Source organism: Sus scrofa, chromosome Y (genome assembly GCF_054392235.1).
Source record: "Sus scrofa isolate SSC_HxYL_T2T_F1_AM1 chromosome Y, Sscrofa_HxYL_maternal_Yorkshire_Landrace_v2.0, whole genome shotgun sequence".
In the NCBI taxonomy this organism is placed as follows: Eukaryota; Metazoa; Chordata; class Mammalia; order Artiodactyla; family Suidae; genus Sus; species Sus scrofa.
Genome location: NC_139402.1, coordinates 10,626,162 through 10,648,201, shown reverse-complemented (window position 1 = coordinate 10,648,201; position 22,040 = coordinate 10,626,162). Strand labels below are relative to the sequence as shown.

Genomic DNA, 22,040 nt, shown 5'->3' with positions numbered 1-22,040 from the left:
CACACACAAGGTTAACTAATTGATGAGTAAGCTTCTCTTCACAGACCAAATCTAGTTAATGAATATCTGATGATGAAATTAGAATACCACCATACTCTAACCATAATGAAAATATGGACTTAGTGATGACTAAATGACTAAACATCACAAAATGAAATATATACATTTGTATTACTCCAAGGAAGTAAATCACCACCTATGAAGCAGTCTTGCCTGCTGCAAATGTGGCACAACATATTTCAATTTGCTCAGACTTCTTAATCATGGCTAAGAAAACTATAGCCCATGAGTCAAATCTAACCCATTGTCTATATATAACCCCAGAATTTGAGAATGGTTTTATATATATTTAAATGGCTAGAAAAAAATCAAAAAAGTATTTCATAAGGGAAAATGTGAAATTCCAATTTTGATGTCCATAAACAAAGTCTTATTGGAATAACCACATCATACTCATTTATGTATTGTTTATGGTTGCTTTCTTGTTACAGCAGCAGAGCAGCTCTGACGGAGCATATAACCTGCAAGCCTAAAAATTACAAGGACAGAGACAAAGAAAATACTAAAAAACTACTAGAATGCAATCAGGAAAATCTAGACTGTGGGGAATTATCCAGGGCAAAGTACCAAGTTTCTTTATTGATAAATGCAAACAAACAAAAACCCCAAAATAACAACCTACCCACAAAATATCCTCTACCAAAATCCCAACAACCCAGCTACTGAGAGAGAATGAGAAGAGAGAAACTTGAATTTTTGTTTTTATTTTATTTTGAGGGGGTCTCTTTTTGTCTTTTTTTTAGGGCCACACCCGCGGCATATGGAGGTTCCCAGGCTAAGGATCCAACCAGAGCTGTAGCCACCGACCTACACCAGAGCCACAGCAACGTCAGATCCAAGCCACTTCAACCTACACCACAGTTCACGGCAATGCCAGATCCTTAAGCTACTTAGCGAGGTCAGGGATCAAACCCAAAACCTCATGAATGCTAGTCAGATGCATAAACTGCTGAGCCAAAATGAGAACTCTAGGAAACTTGAAATTTTTTTTTTTTTTTTTGGTGTCCTTTGTTTTTTTAGGGCTGCACCCTAAAACCGAAGCATATGGAAGTTTTCAGGCAGGGGTCAGAAATCAGAGCTACAGCTGCCAGCCTGTGCCACAGGCACAGCAACATGGGGTCCGACCTACACCACAGCTCACGGCACCGCCAGATCCTTAATCCAGTGAGCGAGGCCAGGGGTTGAAGCCGCAACCTCATGGTTACTAGTCGGGTTTGTTAGCCACTGAGCCACTACAGGAACTCCATTTTTCTTTTCTTTTCTTTTCTTTTTCTTTTTGGAATTTTAAAAGAAACTCATGAGACCCAACTGTAGTATATATACCCAATCATACCATAAAAAATAATTTTTTTAAATAATTGGATAAATTTGAATTGTGGGATGTAGGAATAATAGTAAGTTTTTATTTAAGTTAGGTGTGATAACAGTATCATCATAATGCTTTTTTTTTTTTTTTTTTTTTTTTTGGTCTCTTTGCCTTTTCTAGGGCTGCTCCCATGGCATATGGAGGTTCCCAGGCTAGGGGTCTAAGCGGAGCTGTTGCTGCTGGCCTACGCCAGAGCCACAGCAACGCCAGATCCGAGCTGTGTCTGTGACCTACACCACAGCTCATGGCAACGCCAGATCCTTAACCCACTGAGCAAAGCCAGGGATCGAACCCGCAACCTCATGGTTCCTAGTTGGATTCGTCAACGACTACACCACGTCAGGAACTCCATAATGCTTATTTTAAATCCTAGGAAAACATAAATGAAATCGTTATATAGATAAAAATAGTAGGTGTGGCATTTGCTTCAGCTGACAACTGCTGAATCAAGGAGACGACTACATTTTAGCATTGTTTTTCTGTCTAACTCAAAAGTTTTTCATAGTAAAAGGTTAATGACATCTTAAGAAACTAAAGAACCCTCCCTAGGGTAATTTTTATGTCTTCCTCTTGGGGCAATGATAAAGAACAAGATGACAAAGAAGGCCAATTTAAAGAAATTTTATCACTTATTTTAAATAATTATATATCATATACATACAAATCACTTATATCTGACTCACTCTGCATACACTTAAAACACTGTAAATCAACTATACTGCAATTAACATATACTTAGAAGTACAGAGTTAGTATAAAGAAATTTTTATAAAACTGAAATCATCATCCACCCCAAATTTACCTGAACTGTTTCCAAAATCCTCTGGGCACATAGTATTGTAGCCGGGAAGCAGCCAAATGACCAAAGATGACCTGAAGGTGTCTTAGGACACCAATATTGTACTCTTTCCTATCTTCTGTTTTGCTTAATGCTGGTTTGTCCTCAAACTGATGAGTATATCCAAATACATCATCTCGGGGATCAACATTACTCTAAAGGTCAAAAAATCATGGATGATCTAATTTAACTTCAAAAAAGTGCAATAAGTTGAGACAAATACAAACAAATGAATAAGGACTTCCATTATTTTATACTCTGAAAATCTAAAGCACATAACATTCAATTTATAGCATTAGTGTTTATCATCACAAATTCACATTAATAAAATAACAGAATAATCTTCAACATCCACTGGGAGCAGTATTAAGAGAAAAAAGTTTAGTTGAATAAACAGAATTGGAGACAAGTGAGTGCTTTACATAATAAACCTTGGGGAAGAGTTCCCTGGTGGCATAGTCATTAAGGATTTGGCATTGCCACTGCTGAAGGTCGGGTCACTTCTGTGGTGCAGGTTCAATTCCTGGCTGAGGAATTTCTGTATGCCACAGAAGCAGCCAAAACCAAACCAAAACAAAAATGTTGAGAAATAACTTACTTAACCTTTCTAGGATTCAGTTTCTTTCTTTAAGAAAATGCATTCTTCATAGATTGTATCATGTGATATAATTCATGTGATACAATCAGAATCATTAATAATCAGTAAAAATAGCCATAAGAGTATCTTTGGCAGAAACAGTTCCATCAACAGAAGCTCTAAAGGTCTTAATCACTCTTCAAATAATAATTTACTTGTTTTACAAAGAACTTTTTACATTATTGGCTCTGCATATGAGGCTTATTTTACAAAGGTAAATAATACTCAGATCCTATTTTTGAAAAGCTCATACTCCAGGCAAAGAAACTAATAAACAAGCAGACAACCACACTGTTGTGCTGAGACAACATAAGGCACGGGGTCAAGTAGCAAAAGTAGATAGCTATCCTGACAGTCCCTTTTTTTTGCCTTATTTTTTCTTGCAGTATGACTAGCTGTCTCTAACTTGGCATCCTAGCAGTGAGATGAACTATAGAACTAGGATTTAAAATTCTAATTTTCTTTCAAATAGTTGTTCTTAACTATGCATTGCTGTGTGCAGCTCATATGGTGATTCTAAAAAAAATGTATACCTGCCCAGACACTATGCCTGGATGGTATAATTTATCAGATTTGAGAAAAGTAAAGGCAGGTATATGTTTCAGAGTGCTTGCAAGTAATGGGAGCCAAACCAGTCTTAGTGAGAGAAGGAAAGAAACACAAGAATGAGGGAAAAACTATCACTATTGGTAGAAGCATTCTGTCTTCTCTATTCCTAGAAACCTGTATGAAGGAAAAAGTGAAAGACTGATTTAAAAAAAAAAAAAAAAAAAACAACCCACAGTTTCTATATAAGCAAAACCCAAAGTATTCTACATTTTTGTACTTAAGAGGGCTAACACGGTTATATTTACTGTGATCTGCTACAAAAACCTAACTTTTCTATTGCTTTGTTCTGCACTGGATACTTTTGATAGGCAGACTATCTATTACATTAACTAATATCATTAATAAGACTATGTAGCATTATTTAAAGTAGAAGACAAGTCTGTGTCTTTACAAGAAAAAAATTACCCAAGGAAAATATTTAAAGTATCCTAAGAATAAATAAAGATTATGAAAATGATAAATAATACAAAAGGGTCAATTAAATGAAATACTTTAAACGTTAAGAAATGAAAACATTTATCACTTTACAAACTCCAGGTCACACTTACCATGTCTCACAAGATATGATTACATTAACTCTGCTTTTTAAAAAAAACAAATAGAAAAGTTGTGAGATAATGAGCACTCTAATGTGCCACAGGCAGCAGCTCAGAGAGCCTTGTTTTATCACCAAATATAGTTTTAAAAAATCTTATGAGAAATACAATATTTTAAGAGGGAAAAACAGTATCTGGTATCAAGATCTAGCAACACAGAACAAAAGAATTTATAATTAAAACTTACCTCACTCTCTTGTTTCTCATCACTGAACATATCATCATCTATATCACTACCTGTGCCTTCAACTGCAAGAATATTGTTCCTGATGGAAGGAATCATGTACAGCTGCTGGATCACAGAATTCATGTAACAAGTAGCTCCAGCATTTTTGAGTCCCACAAATCCTTTCGGTGGACGGGGTCCAACAGGTGGTAGATATTCCCACTCAGTAAGTGCTTCACAAGCTAAGAGAAGGAAAAAAAGGACCTCATAACATGAAAACAATGATTCTGTGCACCAGCAGATATGCTGTGTTGATAAATTAAAATTAGCAAGAATTTTACCACCACTACAGCAATACTAAGTTAAAAGAGATATGAAATTTGTATTTTATTAAAGTGCCCACTGTACACTGAGGATCTTTAATACAGAAGTACTGTGCTGCGTCTGACAGTCTTCTTCTATTTTTTTTTTTTTTTTTTTTTTTTTGCTTTTTAGGGCCACACCTGCAGTACATGGAAGTTCCCAGGCTAGGGATCGACACAGAACTACAGCTGCCAGCCTACACCACTGCCACAGTATTGCAGGATCCAAACCCCATCTGTGACCTACACCACAGCTCATGGCAATGCTGAATCCCTAACCCACTAAGCAAGGCCAGGATCAAACCCACATCCTCATGGATACTAGTTGGGTTTGTAAGCTGTGGAGGCTCAACAGGAAATCCCTGATAGTCTTCTTATAAGGACATATTCTTATATGTATAATATTAAATTTCTCAATGTAACCACAATCTTTGCTTTATGTAAGTACCTTCTATATGCTGGGATCAGAACTTTAAAGACAATAAAAAGTACAGACTCTCTCACACTGCTAGTGGAAATGAAAAATGAAAATGGGACAGTCACCATGCAAAAAAGTTTGGCAGTTCCCCACAAGGTCATAATAGGATTCAGCAATTTTACTCCTCGATAACTATTCAAAAGAAATGAAAACCCATATCCAGCTTTTTCAGAGAGCTTCCATGTGGGGAACCACAATGTTTCCATGTGACATCATGCCAGGCCCCACAATCCAAGAGGACAGAAGCTCCTTTGTTCAGGACCTCACTCAATATACATCTATCTACCTATTAGGAATTGCATCCTTTAATATCCTTTTACAATAAAGTGAAAACTAATGAGTGAAAAAAAAAAGAGAATGAAAATGCATATCCAATCTAGTGAATGAAAAAAAAAGAAGAAAAACAGCAACAAAGACCCTCACTCACATTAATTACTTAGACGTTGTACATGAATGTTTGCAGTAGCTGTATTAATAATAGCCAAGAGTAACGGAAAAAAAGTCCTCATATGTTCATCTACTGACATATGGATAAATTAACTTGCTATATCCATATAATAGTCTATCATGTGGCAAAAAAAGAAACAGAATATTACATATACTACAACATAGATGAACACTGAAAACATTATGCTAGGTGAAAGAAGGCAGTCACAAATGACTACATTTTTACAATTCCATTTAAATGGAATGTCCAGCCAGAATAGGCATATGTATAGGGGAAAAAAGTAGATTAGTTCTGCTTAAGGGCAAGGTGGGAGGGGTAGAAAGTGGAGGGAGCTTAGATTGCGATTGCTGAAAGGCACAAAAATTCTTTTGGAGATGATGAAAAGGTTCTGAAGTTAGGTTATGATGATAGTTGCAAAGCTCTAATATTAGACTAAAAGCCATTAAACCGTAGGCTTGAAATAAGTAAACTTTATTGCACATAAATTATATCTCAATGAAGTCATTCAGAACAACTAAGCAGTGGAACTACCACTGTGAAGCAATGGGATCAGAGGCATCTTGGGAGTGCTGGGAGGCAGGTTCAATCCCCAATCCCTGGGTGGCACAGCTAAGGATCCGACAGTCCTCAGATCTGACCCCTGGCCAGTAACTCAATATGCCTCAGAGTGGCCAAAAAAGGAAGGAAAAAAAAAAGAAAAGAAAAACAACCACCTCCCCCATCATATTACATATTACTCTCACACACACAAATTTGAAATTTTTAGTTTAATTACCTACTTTATATGTTATTTATTAATTATATATTAAAGTGATTTAAGATCACTGAGGTTCAAATCATAGTCTCATATCACAAAATCTTTAAATTCTGAGTAAACGTGTTTCCTTCCTTACAAACGGCAAGAGTGAAAACTACTTTGCCTATACCTACAGTTTTACTTTGAGGAACCAATGAGATAATACACTGACAGTGTAACATATACATATAGTGGGAACCATAAATCACGTAAAAACCCTCACCATGTATCATGAAACCAAAAATAACCCAAACATCAATGACTCTCTTGGAGATGGATTACCCAAATTAAAATGTACTGAACTGCAAATTAAATTGCCAATTACAGAATCACATTGACCTTTATACACTTTAGGTAATTACTAGGTAGGAAACTTAGAGCAAAGTGAAGAACCTTGGTAGTATATTCTCTTTTATGTTAAAAACAAACAAACAAGAACTAAGCAAAGGCACATCCACATTTACAACTTGCATATGCAGAGATAGTCTCTGTTCCAGGACTGGATGGGGCATTGGTATGTTTGGCATATATCTCCTTTTATACGCGACTGATATAACTACAAAATTCAGAAGCTAAAAGAGTTAATTTAAATAAAGAGAACAAAGTTTTCAAGAATATCTTTTCATGTACATTCCACAGCACAAATACAGAAACTCCTAAAAATGACTGATATTTTATTTACACTCTTGACAATGTAAGAAAGATAATTTCAGATGTTTTCAAAGATTAGTGTTGACTATATTGCCATGCCTTGGTTTTGTCTTAAGATTTATTGAATTCATTATCTCATTTCTGTTATTTTAACTTACATTCTCTTTCCTTTTGAGTTTTGGTTCTTTTAAGATCTAAAGACAGTTTCCTGCTTTATGGGGACTAACCTGGGCATTAACTGAGAACAAAATGCACTAGAATGTTACCTTCTCACATTTGATCTTCAATACGGAAGTTCCAGGCTAGGGGCTGAATCAGAGCTATAGCTGCTGGCCTACACCAGAGCCACAGCAAAGTCAAATCCAGGCTAAGTCTGTGACCTACACCACAGCTCACGTTAAGACTGGATTCTTAACCCACAAAGCAAGGCCAGGGATTGAACTCTTGTCCTCATGGATACTAGTCGAGTTCATTTCTGCTGTGCCACAGTGAGAACTCTATAACTATAGCATTCTTAAAACTTATATTAAAATAGAAATAGCATTAAGCAATCCCTGAGAGGCTGAAAATCTTTGCCATGCATAAATTTAAGTACTAAAGTCTGGAGCAACAAACTTGGTTTATTACTAGATTTTGGATTTTACTTCATATATGGTGAAATAAAGCATTAAATCAAGTTACCTGAATCACCTACAAGAAGACACTCACATGTACACTTAGAAATTTTGCTGTACAAAGTTTCTACGCCTATTACGGCCTTAACTGTATGTGGTTATTAAAATTATAGTAGTTGTTTAAAACAAACACAAGTTAAAAAACCCTCAACAAACCCAGAATGATAAACATGGAAATATTATCAACCAAGAAAAATGGTTTTATAAGATAAAATACTTACTAGTTATTGCTGTGCCCATGTAATACATTTCAGTCAAACAATCTACTATCTGTTTGAGATTCCTTACACAGCCAACAGCTAGTGCTACAAGCAGTTCAAACCCAGCATTGATGGTGGCCGGTGAACTACAAACTGGGATGGCCTGCTCAGCTGGTAGTTCTCCATTTCTCAGACATTGTAGGTAAACTTTGGAGGCAGGAAAGATGAAATCATCAATTAGTTCCTAAAGAGTTGAAAAAACAGATCATGTTATTGTTACCAATAATATTTATTTTAAGAAAAAATATCCTTTGGATGGAAATAGTCTAATTATTTATCTGATAAAATTAAACATCTCACTATATCAAAAACAATTTCAGATTTTCAACGGAAATAAACCTATTTCAAAACACAATTGACTATAATGAATATGTTTAATGAAAAACATATTCAATTTTCCAGATATTTTAAGAAAACTTAAAAATCTATTAAGAAAAAATCTAAATAAATCTACTCCTTTAATCAAAAATGAACTGCAAGTTGCATATTTTACATAAAAATAGAATGCATCAAATGATACTCCTTTCCTTGAATCGTAAGATACATCTGAAGAAACTGGCTGGACAACTGTCATGTAAAAAATGAGAGTCTTGAAAGATAAGTTTTCCAAGAAAGATCAAATAAAAATTTGGATTTACTGCAGCAAAGTCAATTAATGCTGCTTAATTTAAAATAAATTAACTTAAAAAAAATCTCTTGACTAAAGGGAGATATGCGTTTACTTAAAAATTACTGTAACGCTCCCCAGATATAAAGGTTACTATAAGAAAAGTAAAGACAGATCGGCTAAGAGATACTCAAAAGGTGATGATAGGAGTTCCTGCTTTGGCTCAGCAGTAAGGTACCCAACTGGTATCCATGAGGACCAGGGCTCGATCCCTGACTTGAGGCAGGAGGTAGATGGGCTCTAGGAAAGACATTTGCAAGTAGGTCTTGTTTACACTTCCCGAGGTAGGAGACAGGTGGGCTCCGGGTAAACATTTACAACCAGCTACCTGTCTATGTTTCAAGATAGAAATAACAGGCAAGTAACTAGTACTTGTCTTCTATGCACTTGTTAAACAATGGTAATGAAAGGGTCAGAGAGGGGCTGAGCCCTGCTTAGGCACAACAAAAAAGTCATGTACTCCCCCATCCTCAGGATCAGGAGACCCCAACTACACATGTTCTGAAAGATTCATCTGGGTCAGAAAGGGAGGGGGCACCAGGCCATAATAAGTCTGGATAACCTTCCCACCATGCTCTGCTTTGGAATCCATCTTGGCTAAAAGATGCGCACACAGATGGGAGAGGGCCTTGCATCTGGTCAGGTGTGAAAGATAAAATGAGTTAATTGGCCAAAGGGAGACAAAGACCCAGAAGAACTACACATTAAACTGATTTAAACTGTAGTTTAAATCACCTCTTCTGGCTCATTCCTCATTCAGCACTGCACCCCACTTCTCCTTTGGGTGTATATTGCTGCTTTGCTTCCGAGTTAAATAAACAAATTATCTCTGAATTTCTGTGCTCTCCCACATGTTGTACTGTGTTTCTAACAATAAACTTTATACCAATTTTTACAGTAGATTTTTATCATTCTTGCTTTCAACAGGGGGCAAGAATTAGGGCAACTGTGATTTCAGCCTCTAGCTACTTTAGTGGCTAGGATTCCTGGTTTTTATCCAGGCTGCCCAAGTTCAAGCCCTGAGTAGATAATTAAGATCTCACTTCAAGTCATCAGCCACTGCTGCCTCTCCGAAATCAGGCCTGGCTAAGTCACTTAAGGATCCACTACTGCTGTGAGCGGCAGCTCCAATACCATCCCAGGCCTGGGAAACTTACATATGTCATGGGTTTGTCCCTAAAAGAATAAACAAACAAACAAACAAACAACTCACAAGAACTGGCTAGTACAAAAATTTGGAACTTACTTTAATGAGATTAGCACCTTTTTCACAACCAATATGACACTTTTTCTCAGGCGTTTGAAAAGCCAATAACTCTTTTGTTACTCCAAGGTGGCCTTCTAATACTGGCTCTTCAATACCTGTTGTTTCTCCTGTGTCTTTAACATTATCCTGTCAAAGAAAAAATATTTCAGGACTAATTTACAGAAAAGGAGGATGAAAAAGATCAGAATAAAACTGAGGAGATTGATACCTTAAATGCAATGTTGCCAAACCTTTTCTTTCAGGCAGTTTATTTCTTTGATAGAATGCTATCAAATCAAAGGAATTTTGATACTTTTGGTTTTCACAACTGAGAAGAAAAAGGAATTGCTAAAGCACCACCTACTGCTTACAAGCCAGGTGTGCTGCTCAACAGCCTACAATACATAGCACAACTTCTAAAAATAAGAAATACTGGTGCAAAATGTTAATGGTGCAGAGATGAAGAAATTCTAGAAGCAGACTTTATACCTCACAAGGAGAATGCTAATCTAAAGGCCAAAATCTACATATTTCAGAAATACATTCCATAGTACTATGAGTAAAGAAAGGGTCAAATTATTAAAGGTAAATGCTAATCTATCAGACATTTTTGACTTAAAGTTGTATCTTATTTCTATAAATCATGAGTTAATAGTTTACCAATGAAAAGTTCATGTTTTGTTATTCCCAGGATTACTGGGGGGCTTATAATAGATACTCAAAAGTATAATTCCTCTTTTATTTTAATTTAATTTAATTTAATTTAATTTTGTGTGTGTGTGTGTGTCTGTGTGTGTGTGTGTGTGTCTTTTTAGGGCCACACCTGCAGCACATGGAGGTTCCCAGGATGAGAATTAGAATCGGAGCTGTAGCCGCCAGCCTACACCGCAGCCACAGCAACGCTGGATCCTTAATCCACTGAGGGAGGCCAGGGATCGACCCCACTATGCTAGTTAGGTTTATTAACTGCTGAGCCAGGATGGTAACTCCTCCTATAATCCCTCTTTTAATAAGAGAGATGTTTTACATAGTCCTAGTTGTGGCTCAGCACATTAAGAATCCAACCTCATATACTCGGGTTTGATCTCTAGCCTCACTCAGCAGGTAAAGGATCCAGTGTTACCATGAGCTATGCGACAGGTCACATACATGGCTTGGATCTGGTGTTGATTTGGCTGTGGGCGTAGGCTGGCTGCTGGAGCTCCAACTCGACCCCTAGCCTGGGAACTTCATATCCTGCAGATGCAGCTATAAAAACAAATGAAAAACAAACAAGCAAAAAAAAAAAAAAAAAAAAAAAAAAAGATTTAACACTGAGCAACAAAGGAATAGTATACAACTTACCCTAATTCTTTTAAGCCAATCAATTTCATTGTTGAGAAGAACTTCAGCATTAGGTACATTAATATTACTATTGTAAGCATAATTAAGAAGGTGCCGTAGAAGAGTGAAATAGTCATCTGAATGTTTACCTCTCTCTCTTGCTGTGCTCTGAAAAATAATTAAAAAAAAATAAATTCATAAGTTCATGCTCAAAATGCATATTAATTTTTCAAAAAGCTCAGATGACTGGCAAATTAGTGCCAATAATTTATTACAAGGATACATAAAAAATAAGGTTTCTATTTTTCAAGAAGGTGGTATATTTTTTCCTTAAGTATTTAATTATTTATTTATTCTTTTTATGCCTGCACCTGAGGCATATGGAAGTTCTCCAGCTAGGGCTTGAATGAGAGCTGCAGCCGCCAGCCTACACCACAGCCACAGCAGTGCAGGATCTGAGCTGCATCTGTGATCCACACCACAGCTTGCAGCAACGCCGGATCCTTAATCCACTGAACGAGGCCAGGGGTCTAACCTGCATCCTCATAGATACTAGTCGGGTTCTTAATCTGCTGAGCCACAATGCGAATTACTTCCTTAAGTATTTATAAAAAGCAAATAAAAAGCAATCTATAAATAGTATAAAATATAATGGGGAAATTTACATTACTTCATTTATTACATATAACTAATTTTTCTAAAATCTAAACCCAGAATTTCTTGAATGTTAATATTTCTTATTTAAGAATGAATCAAACTGATTAAAGTCCATTTAAAAATGTCTCACCCCCAAAATGGTAAAGAGCAGAGTAATGAAGAAAAGCAGAGGCCTGTGTCCCATGCAACATCTGGTACACATTAAAAAAAACTGCTCCTGTGCCAGTTGACGAACAGTTCTGAAATAAAAACATTTCCTATTTAAAGCATTGGTCTTAAGAATAAAAACAACAATAAATTATTCTAATACTGTTAAAGGTCCAACTTTAGCAGGAGAGATAAATTAACGGTAAAATTACAAAGTAACCCAACTTGGATGGCACCACAGAATAGATATATCTGTAGCTATTTTTCATTGAGTAAAACCTCACATTGTAACCACACAGCTTAGAAAATACTTAGTTACAATTTCTTAATATCTGACTTCTCAAAGCAAAAATGTAAAGAACAAGAATAGACGTCTTTTTAAAATGTTTTATTTATTTATTTATTTATTTATTTATTTATTTATGTCTTTTTGCCATTTCTAGGGCCGCTCCCTCAGCATATGGAGGTTCCCAGGCCAGGGGTCTAATTGGAGCTGTAGCCACCAGCCTGCGCCAGAGCCACAGCAACTTGGGATCCAAGCCGTGTCTATGATCTACACCACAGCTCAGGGCTACACCGGATCCTTAATCCACTGAGCAAAGCCAGGGATCAAACCTGAAACTTCATGGTTCCTAGTCGGATTCATTAACCACTGAGCCACTATGGGAACTCCAGATGTCTTTTTTACTTGTAAGATATCTTGCAAACTTCTCTTAGAATAATCTGAAAGTACCTCAACAGATACTGTAGAAGATACAGTGTAGCAAACTATACATCTTTTTTTGGCTTCCCACAGAATTGTTTTAAGTAAACTGGGCTGTGAAGCAAACAGCTGTGGGAATAGTTGTCAGACCAGCAGTATTACTTGGGAACTTCTTAGACATACAAATTTAGGAAGAGAGGCCCAGCAATCTATATTTTATGAGCAATTCAATGATTCCGATAGAGGTTCGAGGGCCATTCAAACGTTATATTGTACAATATCACTTATTTGAGAAGTAGGAAAACCAGTCTCACCTGAATAACCTAGATCCACAAATAATGTCAACCCACTGACACCCATCTAAAATTGTTAATGCCTAAACTCCATATTGTCTGCTTTGTCCACAGAATGTGCTGACACAGCTTTCCCTTACTAATGTAGGTAATAAACTCAATTTTGTTTTTTCCTTTCAGGTACTGAATAATGAGGTTGTTAATTTTTGACCAAAGTAAGTTTTTTTCATGCTTTGTTGATGAGGCAAACATTAGAGACACTGACACTAGAACAGAGATTAATACACACTGGTGTTACATGGTAACCGAGTATTACAAACTACATTTTTTTGTTTGTTTGTTCGGTAAATACCATGTTTTAGTATTCTTGCTGGCTGCTAAAGCTCTGAAATAAATGTGTGGTTCAAATGTGAAGGATTCTAAGTTCTATGTATTATGCTCAACCTCAGTCTCATTTTAACTTTTCCGTTTTGAAATTTTCACTATCTTATTGTCACATACTTATTTTCTTACGCAAAAGTTTATTTTCATCTTGTGGAACAAAACAGAGCATAACTAAGACAAAGCATAACTAAAACAAACCCAAGATAAGTCACTTTGTAACTTACTGCAAATATTTTCCCAAATGATAGAAGTTACTTGGCTACTAAACCTACTTAACAATTTAAGAGCAAAGATTCTGTCAACATCAACCACAATTCTTAAGAAAGTACTTTCCATTGTATTGTTTTCAGGAAAGTCATTAGTAACTTTCATGTCAAGAGAAATTTCATATTAGGAAAAGTAAAACTAAGAACATGAATGACATGATGTGTGAATAGACTTGTATGGCTTCCACTTATCCTCCAAATTAGTTGTCCAACTGCCAAAAATCTAGCCTTCCTCCTTCTTTTCTTTCCTAACCCTAGAAAGTTGTATGATGCTTCTTTCATCAATACTGTTTCAAAGAAGTATTAATAATTAATGAACAGACTACTGGTCCTACTAAAATTTACTTAGATTTGCCCAAACATAAGCTCATACAACTTTCAAAGCTTTAGAAGTCCCTCTGTCTTTCCATAAAACTGAGATTTTTTGTTTTGTATTCAGTCAAAACGCTGGCAGAATACAATCTAATCCTCCAATAATCAAGAAAGCATTGAGTCTGATTTCTAGGGTTACCATATTATAATACTGCAGTATACAGTTTTCAACAAGAAATCACAAAGCATACAAAGAAACGGGAAAGTATCGCCATTTTGAAACAAAAATTAATTGATAGACACTGTGTTTGAGAAAGCCCAACTTTGTATGTGAACATTTTAAAACCCTCTTAAAGTATAATCCAAGAACTAAAGGACAACAGAAAAATGATTTATGAATACATGGACAATTTTAAAAAAAATTATTTTATTTTTACTTTTTTTGTCTTTTCTAGGGCTGCACCCATGGCATATGGAGGCTCCCAGACTAGGGGCCTAACCCAAGCTGTAACGACCAGCCTACATGATGGCCACAGCAACTCGGGATCCTAGCCGTGTCTGCAACCTACACAACAGCCCATGGTTTTTTTTTTTGTTTTTTTTTTTTGTTTTTTTTAAGACAACAATTATAGCAAGACACAAATGGAAATTCTGCATACAAAAAATAAATAAATAACTGAAAAAAAAACCTCTAACAGGGTTCTCCAGTAGATTTAAATAAACAGGCAGAAAACAATACAGTACTGAACAATTATGATAATCAAGGGTGAGAAGCAGAAATAAAACAAAGAAAAGTGAAAAAACTAGGAGATGTGTGATATACCATTAAGTGGAGCAATACATGTAATATGAAAGTTTTAGAAAAAGACAGAGATAAAGAATACGTTAAGAGATACCAACCACACATGCCTCAAATTTGATAAGACACAAGAAATTACACATCCAACAAGAGTGACAAACTCCAAACTGGCCAAATTTAAAGAGAGTCACACCGAAACACATTAGAGTCAACTGTCACAAACCAAAACAAAACTGTGAAAGCATAAAAGATGAGGCATTTTGTCATACAGAAAGGAATCTTCAATAATATTTACAGTAATCAGAAACCATGGAATCAAGCAAGCAATAGAGTAACAGACTGTGAAAGAAAAAATGATCAACCAAGAAATCTTTACAGGCTAAATACTTCAAGAATGAAGAAGAAATTTCTGGATAAGAAAATGCTAAGGGAATGTGTTCCTAGACCTACCCTACAAGAACTGCATTCTACAAGCAGAAATGAAACGACATTAGCCAGTTATTTAAACCCACATGAAGAAGAAAACAACACTGGTAAAGCTACCCATACAGGAAAATGTAAAAACTAGTATAACAGTACTTTTAGTATGTAGCTCCCCTTTCATTATTATGATTTAAAAGACAAGTCACAAAACAAGAACCTTAAATCTATTTTAATGATCACGTAGTCTTTAGCAACATTATCTGTAATGATAAAAATACAAGAAAGAAGAATTGAAATGCACAGATTACTTTTGGGATATTATGGAAACAAAGTTGGTATTTATTATTATTCAAACTCAAGAAATAGAAATGAACCAGTTACAATTAAGGAGGATGCATTAGGGATTAAAAAAACTCACAAATTTATGGCTAAGATGATGACTTCACTGGTGATTCCTATTCAAAGAGGGATAATATCCATATCCCTTAAAAACTTTCCCCAAAACTAGAATAAATGGCAACACTTACAAACTCATTTTATGAGGGAGCAACACCCTGGTACCAAAGCCAGACAAAAATACAAGAAAAGTACAGGCCAGTATCCCTGATGAACAAAGATGTAAAACCCTCAAAACAATACTAACAAACTGAATTCAACAGCACATTAATAGGATTATACACCATGACCATGCTGGAATTATCCATGGAAAGCATGGATAATTCAACACATGGAAGTCAATCAATAAATACACAACACTCCAGCTAAAAAAAAAAAAAAAAAAGACACAACCAATCGTCTCAATGGATAAAAAAAAAAAAAAAAAAAAAAAGCATTTGACAAAGGTCAATAGGCATTCATGATTAAAACTTTTAAAAACTGGAAGAAATTTACTCAATACAATTCCAACCACAGTTAACATCATAGACTATTGTGAAAACCTGAAATGTTTCTCTCTAACACACTCTTGACACTTCTACTCAACACAGTAACAGAAGATCTCTCCAGACCAACAAGAAATAAAATGCATCCACACAGAGAGGAGGATGTATTTTCTGGTGATAATCATATATGTATAAAATCCCAGAGTCCCTCCAAAATCCATAAAGATGCAGGATACAAAATCAATATATTTAAAAAGTTGCATTTCTGATAGAAATTGTGGGACTTCAAGGCTTCTCCAAGGAATAAATCTCAAAAACCTCACCTTGCCCTAATATGGGTAACATATGACCCAACCAACCAACAAGTGTATTAGAAGACGCCATCCTTCCCCAACCAATCAGCACATCAACAGATGTGTGGCAAGACCACCCCTCACACTCCTTTGTCTTTGGGCTGTAAAAACAGACAGGACCATGCACCCAGAGTCAACTCTCCCTGATTATAAGGAAGTTGGCCCACTGGGTTAACAGTATTTCTTGCTTCAATAAACTAGCCTTTTCTACACCTTGGTTTACATCTTGAAAATTCTTTTTCTACCTGCATACAGAGACCACAACAGAAATGACAAAATATCAGGAAAAAGATAATCAGATAATAAGAAAACAACCAAATTAACAATAGCAACATAAAGAGCTTAGAATAAACTTAACAAAAGAAGTGAAAATCCTTGTACACTGGAATTATAAAACACTGATGAAAGATATTAAAGATATCCTGTGTTCATAAACTAGGAGAATGCAGGGAGCCGAGAAAATGCAGGGACTCAAAACAAGGACCTTGCCTGATGGCAAAAAAAACCCCTGAAGGCAGGTTCCTAACCAAGGAAGGGAGCTCACCTGAACGGTACAAGCCAAAGGTGGGCTTCTGGTCAGGATAAAAAGCCTGCCTGAACAATACATGCGGAAGGTGGGCCTCTGGTCAGGATGAAAGCCTGCCTGCGTGGTACAAGCCGAGGGCAGGCCTCAGGTTACACAGCTCTCACTTTGATGTTGATGGGGAAGAATTGGGGCTTTCCTGGGAAAACAATCTCCATGTTTGCACTGGAGAACATGGACTGTTTCTCAGGTGACCTAGTCTTTCCTGCTATTCTATTTGTTATTCAGTTTTCTTCAGTCTCTCCTGATTATTTACTTATTATTCCTATTTTCCATTCTTATTTTCCTGTGGTGATTTGTGATTTAACAAAGTTACAACAATAGTATAATAAGAATTTCATTCTGAAGGACTTTTCCCCTATTTAAATCCAATGTAGTTAAAACATAGTGTTTATCTATTAACTAGCTATATAGTAAACTTTAGAGTTAGGATCTTAATGAGGTTCATAAAAGTTAGACATATATTATCCAAAAAACCTAGCTGTGAGTTTTGCCCTTGATTTTAAAAGCTTTTAAGTGATAGCTAGTTTAGTTAAGTTGGTTTATATTTACTTACACTATCTCCCTGCCACAACGCTTTGACGATAAGCACCAGTCTACAAAGAAGGTTTGTGAGTGCCAAATTCTTGTGTCTATGGCCTCTTCAAAGTACTCACTAAGTTTAGTTAAGATGGAGATCTTAAAACCTAATGTATAGCTGCTACACCACGTAATAGTTAACCAATGTACTTTTAACACTGTGACGTAATGTGTAGTGAAAAACTGTCTATATAATCAACCACTGTTGCCAATAAAGTTTGAGCAGTCCAGCGCCCTGAAAGAAGGGACAAAGAGGCTGTCTCCATGTCGTACATTCGCTGACGCCGTGTCCCTCTCTGATCGGGAAAAAGTGTACACTCCCTGGCCGATTAAGATGTCCATACTACTCAAAGCAATCTAATTTAGAGCAATTTCTATCAAAATCACAATGGCATTCTTACAGAAATATAAAAAATAATCTTAAATTCATATGGAACCACAAAAAACTCCAAATAGGCAAAGAAATTCTGAGTAAAGACAAGGTGAAAGTATTATACTTCTTGCCTTCAAATTACATTATAAAGCTAGAGTAACTAAAATAATACAGCACTGACATAAAGACATATGTTGACATACATATCAACAGAATAGACTACAGAGTCCCCAAATAGAACTCTGCATTTATACTCAGCTGATCTTTGATAAGCGTGCCATGAACACAGAACAGTATCTTCAATAAACAGCATAGAGAGAACTGTTAATCCAGATGCACATGAATCAAAAGACCCTTAGCTCACCTCGTATACAAAACTAATTCAACATGAATTAAAAGTCTTGAACCTCAAACTTGAAATCAAAAAATTACTAGAAGAAAACAGGAAAAAAATGTTTTTGACATTGTTCTAGGCAATTATTTTTTTGGATATGACACCAAAATCAGAAGCAATAAAAGCAAAATTAGATAAATGGGACTGCAATTTATCTGTAGAAAAGAGCTTCTGTACAGCAAAGGAAACAATCAACACAGTGAACAGGTAACCTCTGGGAAGACAGAATATATTTGCAAATGTATATCAGATAAGATGCTTATATATGAAATATGCACAACTCATAATATTTAACAGCAAAATTTTTATTATTTATGTATTTGTTTGATTTTTAGGGCCACACCTGTGGCATACAGAGGTTTCCAGGCTAGGGGTCAAATTGGAGCTACAGCTGCTAGCCTACACCAGAGCCACAGCAACGTGAAATCTGACCTGTGACTGCAACCTACACCACAGCACATGGCAACACTGGATCCTTAACCCACTGAGCGAAGCCAGGGATTGAACCCGCATTCTCATGGATCCTAGTTGGGTTAACCACTGAGCCACAAAGGGAACTCCTGACAGCAAAAAATTTAAACAACCTGAAATAAATTTACCAAGGGCTTGAAGAGACATTTTTTCAGACATACAAATGCTAATAGGTTTATGAAATATGAGCAGCATGAATAATCATCAGAGAATGTAAAATCAAAACCAAAATCGGTTTGTTACCATACCTATCTTCAAAAGTCAGTGGATAACAAGTACTGGCAAGGATGTGGATAAAAGAGAACATTTGAGAGTTCCTGCTGGCCCAGGACTAGTATCCAAGAAGATGTGGGTTCGATCCCTGGCCTCATTCGTGGGTTAAAGATCCAGTATTGCCATGACTGTGGTGCTGTAAGTTGCAGACAGAGCTCAGATTTGGTGTTGCTATAGCTGCAACATAGGCTGGAAGCTGCAGATCCAATGTGACACCTAGCTTGGGAACTTCCCTGGGCCTCAAGTGTGACCCTAAATACAAAAACAAAAAGAAAAAAAAAAAAAGAGAGAGCGAGAGAGAGGAGTTCCTGTCGTGGCTCAGTGGTTAACAAATCCAACTAGGAACCATGAGCTTTTGAGTTCGATCCCTGGCCTTGCTCAGCAGGTTAAGGATCCGGCGTTGCCGTGAGCTGTGGTGTAGGTCACAGATGTGGCTCAGATACTGCGTAGGCCAGCGGCTACAGCTCCGATTAAACCACTAGCCTGGGAATCTCCACATGCCACAGGAGCACCCCCAGAAAAGGCCCCAAAAGACATTAAAAAAAAAAAAGAGAGAGAGAGAGAGAGAGAGAGTGCGCAAGAGAGAACATTTGACACTGTTGGTAGTAACAGAACTTTGAGCATCTGTTAGGTAAAACGTTACGAAGGCTTCTTAGAGGACATAAAATAGAACTACTATATGATCCAGCAGTCTTTGGATATATAGCCAATGGAATAAAGAGCATTTTGAAGAGACATTAATTTTCCCATATTATTATAGTATTATTCACAACAGTCAACACAATCTAAGAGTCTACTGACAAATGCATGGCTGCATAAAGAAAATATGATACACATACGCCGGAGTACTAGTCAGCTACAAAAAAGAAGAAAATCCTGCCATTTGTGACACCATGGATAAACCTGGAGTGCACTGTGCTAAGTGAAGTAAGCCAGACAAGGGAAGACAAACACTGTATAATCTAATGTACACGTGGAATCTTAAAAGGTCCCATTCATATAAGCAGAGATGTTTAAGATGTGGTGGCCACCGACCAGGGGATGAGGAAATGGGAAAATGCTGGCCAAATGGTCCGAAGTTTCAGTTGTGGAGCAAGAATAAATTTTAAAGAAATAATGCACAGTTTGGTAATTATACTTAATAAAATAATGCATTGTGTACTTGAAATTTGCTAACAGAATTGAGTCAAGTTTTCTCACCATGTCAAACCAAAAAAAAAAAAAAAAAGAAAAAAAACACTAAGGATGTGGGATGAAGAATATATTATTTAGCTTGAATGTGACAATCATTTTATATTATATATATAACAAACATCATCTCCAAAAAACCCCACATTTTACACCTTAAATATACAAATACATATATCTTTTACTTATCACGTGTACCTAAATAAAGCTGAGAAAAAAAAAATAGGTCAATATGGAATATTTAAAACTCTATTATTTGCTTTCTCAAAGGAACTTGTTAAAAAATATACCACATCAAAGAAGCTTACTACTAGACATTTTCCATGGTGCCAATTTTAGAACTTGTGAGCCATTTGCAAACCTCTGGGAAAAAAATCACTAGCATGGTAAAGATCTGTATAAGGAATTTAATAACTAATTACATGGTTATATATACTTAAAGTGCAGAAGAAGAATTAAGAAGAAAGAACCGAGAACATGGAAAACACAGAAGTTCCTGTTGTGGCTTAGTAGTAATGAACCTGACTGGTATCATGAGGACGTGGGTTCAACCGCAGCCTCACTCAATGTGTTAAGGATCCAGCATTGCTGTGATCTGTGATGCAGATCATAGACTTGGCCCAGATCCGGAGTTGCTACAGCATAGGTCAGCAGCTACAGCTCCGATTAGCCTGGGAATTTCCATACGCCGAGAGTGTGGCCTGGGAACTTCCATATATGCTGGGAGTGTGGCCCTAAAAAGACAAAAAAAAAAAAAAAAAAAAAAAGGAACACAGAAAACACATAGAAAAAGCACCAAATACAGTATATATTAATCCAAAGCATGAATAACCATTTTAAAGTCAGTGATCTAAATACACCAAATAAATGATACAGATTAAGGAATAACACCCAGGAATTCCCGCTATGGCTCAATGGTAGAGAACCCGACCAGTATCCATGAGGATGCCTTGCTCAGTGGTTTAAGGATCGATCATTGCTGCAAGCTGAGCAGGTTACAGATGCAGCTCAAATCTGATGTTGTTGCTGCTGTGGTGTAGGCTGGTAGATGCAGCAACTACATATTGCTATCAGAAGACTCAACCTAACGATACAGTCAGGTTAAAATTAATATGCTGGAGAAGACAGTCTATGCTAACACTATTCAAAAAGAACCTGGAGTAGTTCTAACAGAGAATTATAATTTCAGAGTAGACTACAGAGCAAGGGAAGTTATTAGCAATGAATAATGATATAGAGCACAATCTTTACTTTTTACACAGGTTTAAAGTAAGAGAGGCAAAAATTCATTAAGGAATTCATGGAGAAATAGATGAAACTCCTCTATCAGAAATGTATGTTCTTATCAAGCTGATATCAACCATTCAGTAAGACAGACCAATGTCGGAACTCCCGTTGTGGCTCAGTGGTTAACAAATCTGACTAACATCCATGAGGACGCAGGTTTGATCCCTGGCCTTCCTCAGTGGGTTAAGGATCCGGCCTTGCAGTGAGCTGTGGTGTAGGTCACAGACTCAGCTGGGATCCTGTGTTGCTGAGGTTGTCGTGTAGAGTGGCAGCTACAGCTCTGACTCAAACCCTAACTTGAGAATCACCATACGCCACGGGTTCGGCCTTAAAAAGCAAGACTGACCAATCTCTGGACAAAAAACGTATTTTTAAAACAAGAGGTGGGGGAAGGAAGGCTGGGGGTTTGGGATGGAAAGTTGTAAAACTGGGTTTGATGATGGTTTAACAACTATAAATAAAATAAAATACACTGAGTTAAAAAAAATTTAAGAAAG

The 22,040-nt window shown here is 36.5% G+C and overlaps 1 protein-coding gene across 4 annotated transcripts in view; it reads right to left on the bottom strand.

Annotated features, from left to right (window-relative positions):
* LOC100625207 (ubiquitin carboxyl-terminal hydrolase 9X) overlaps window positions 1-22,040 on the bottom strand; it is a 176,986-nt gene that overhangs the window by 37,139 nt on the left and 117,807 nt on the right. For all 4 annotated transcript variants that reach the window (XR_014836125.1, XR_014836124.1, XM_021080952.2 and 1 more), the window contains exons 27-32: window positions 11,965-12,073; window positions 11,199-11,345; window positions 9,855-10,001; window positions 7,903-8,125; window positions 4,294-4,514; window positions 2,229-2,419 (exon numbers count right to left, since the gene is read on the bottom strand). Coding sequence is in view for 2 of the 4 variants with exons in the window: in XM_021080952.2 (XP_020936611.1) it covers window positions 2,229-2,419; window positions 4,294-4,514; window positions 7,903-8,125; window positions 9,855-10,001; window positions 11,199-11,345; window positions 11,965-12,073 (1,038 nt within the window). In the remaining 2 variants the exon portion in view is untranslated. The remainder of the gene's footprint in view (window positions 1-2,228; window positions 2,420-4,293; window positions 4,515-7,902; window positions 8,126-9,854; window positions 10,002-11,198; window positions 11,346-11,964; window positions 12,074-22,040) is intronic.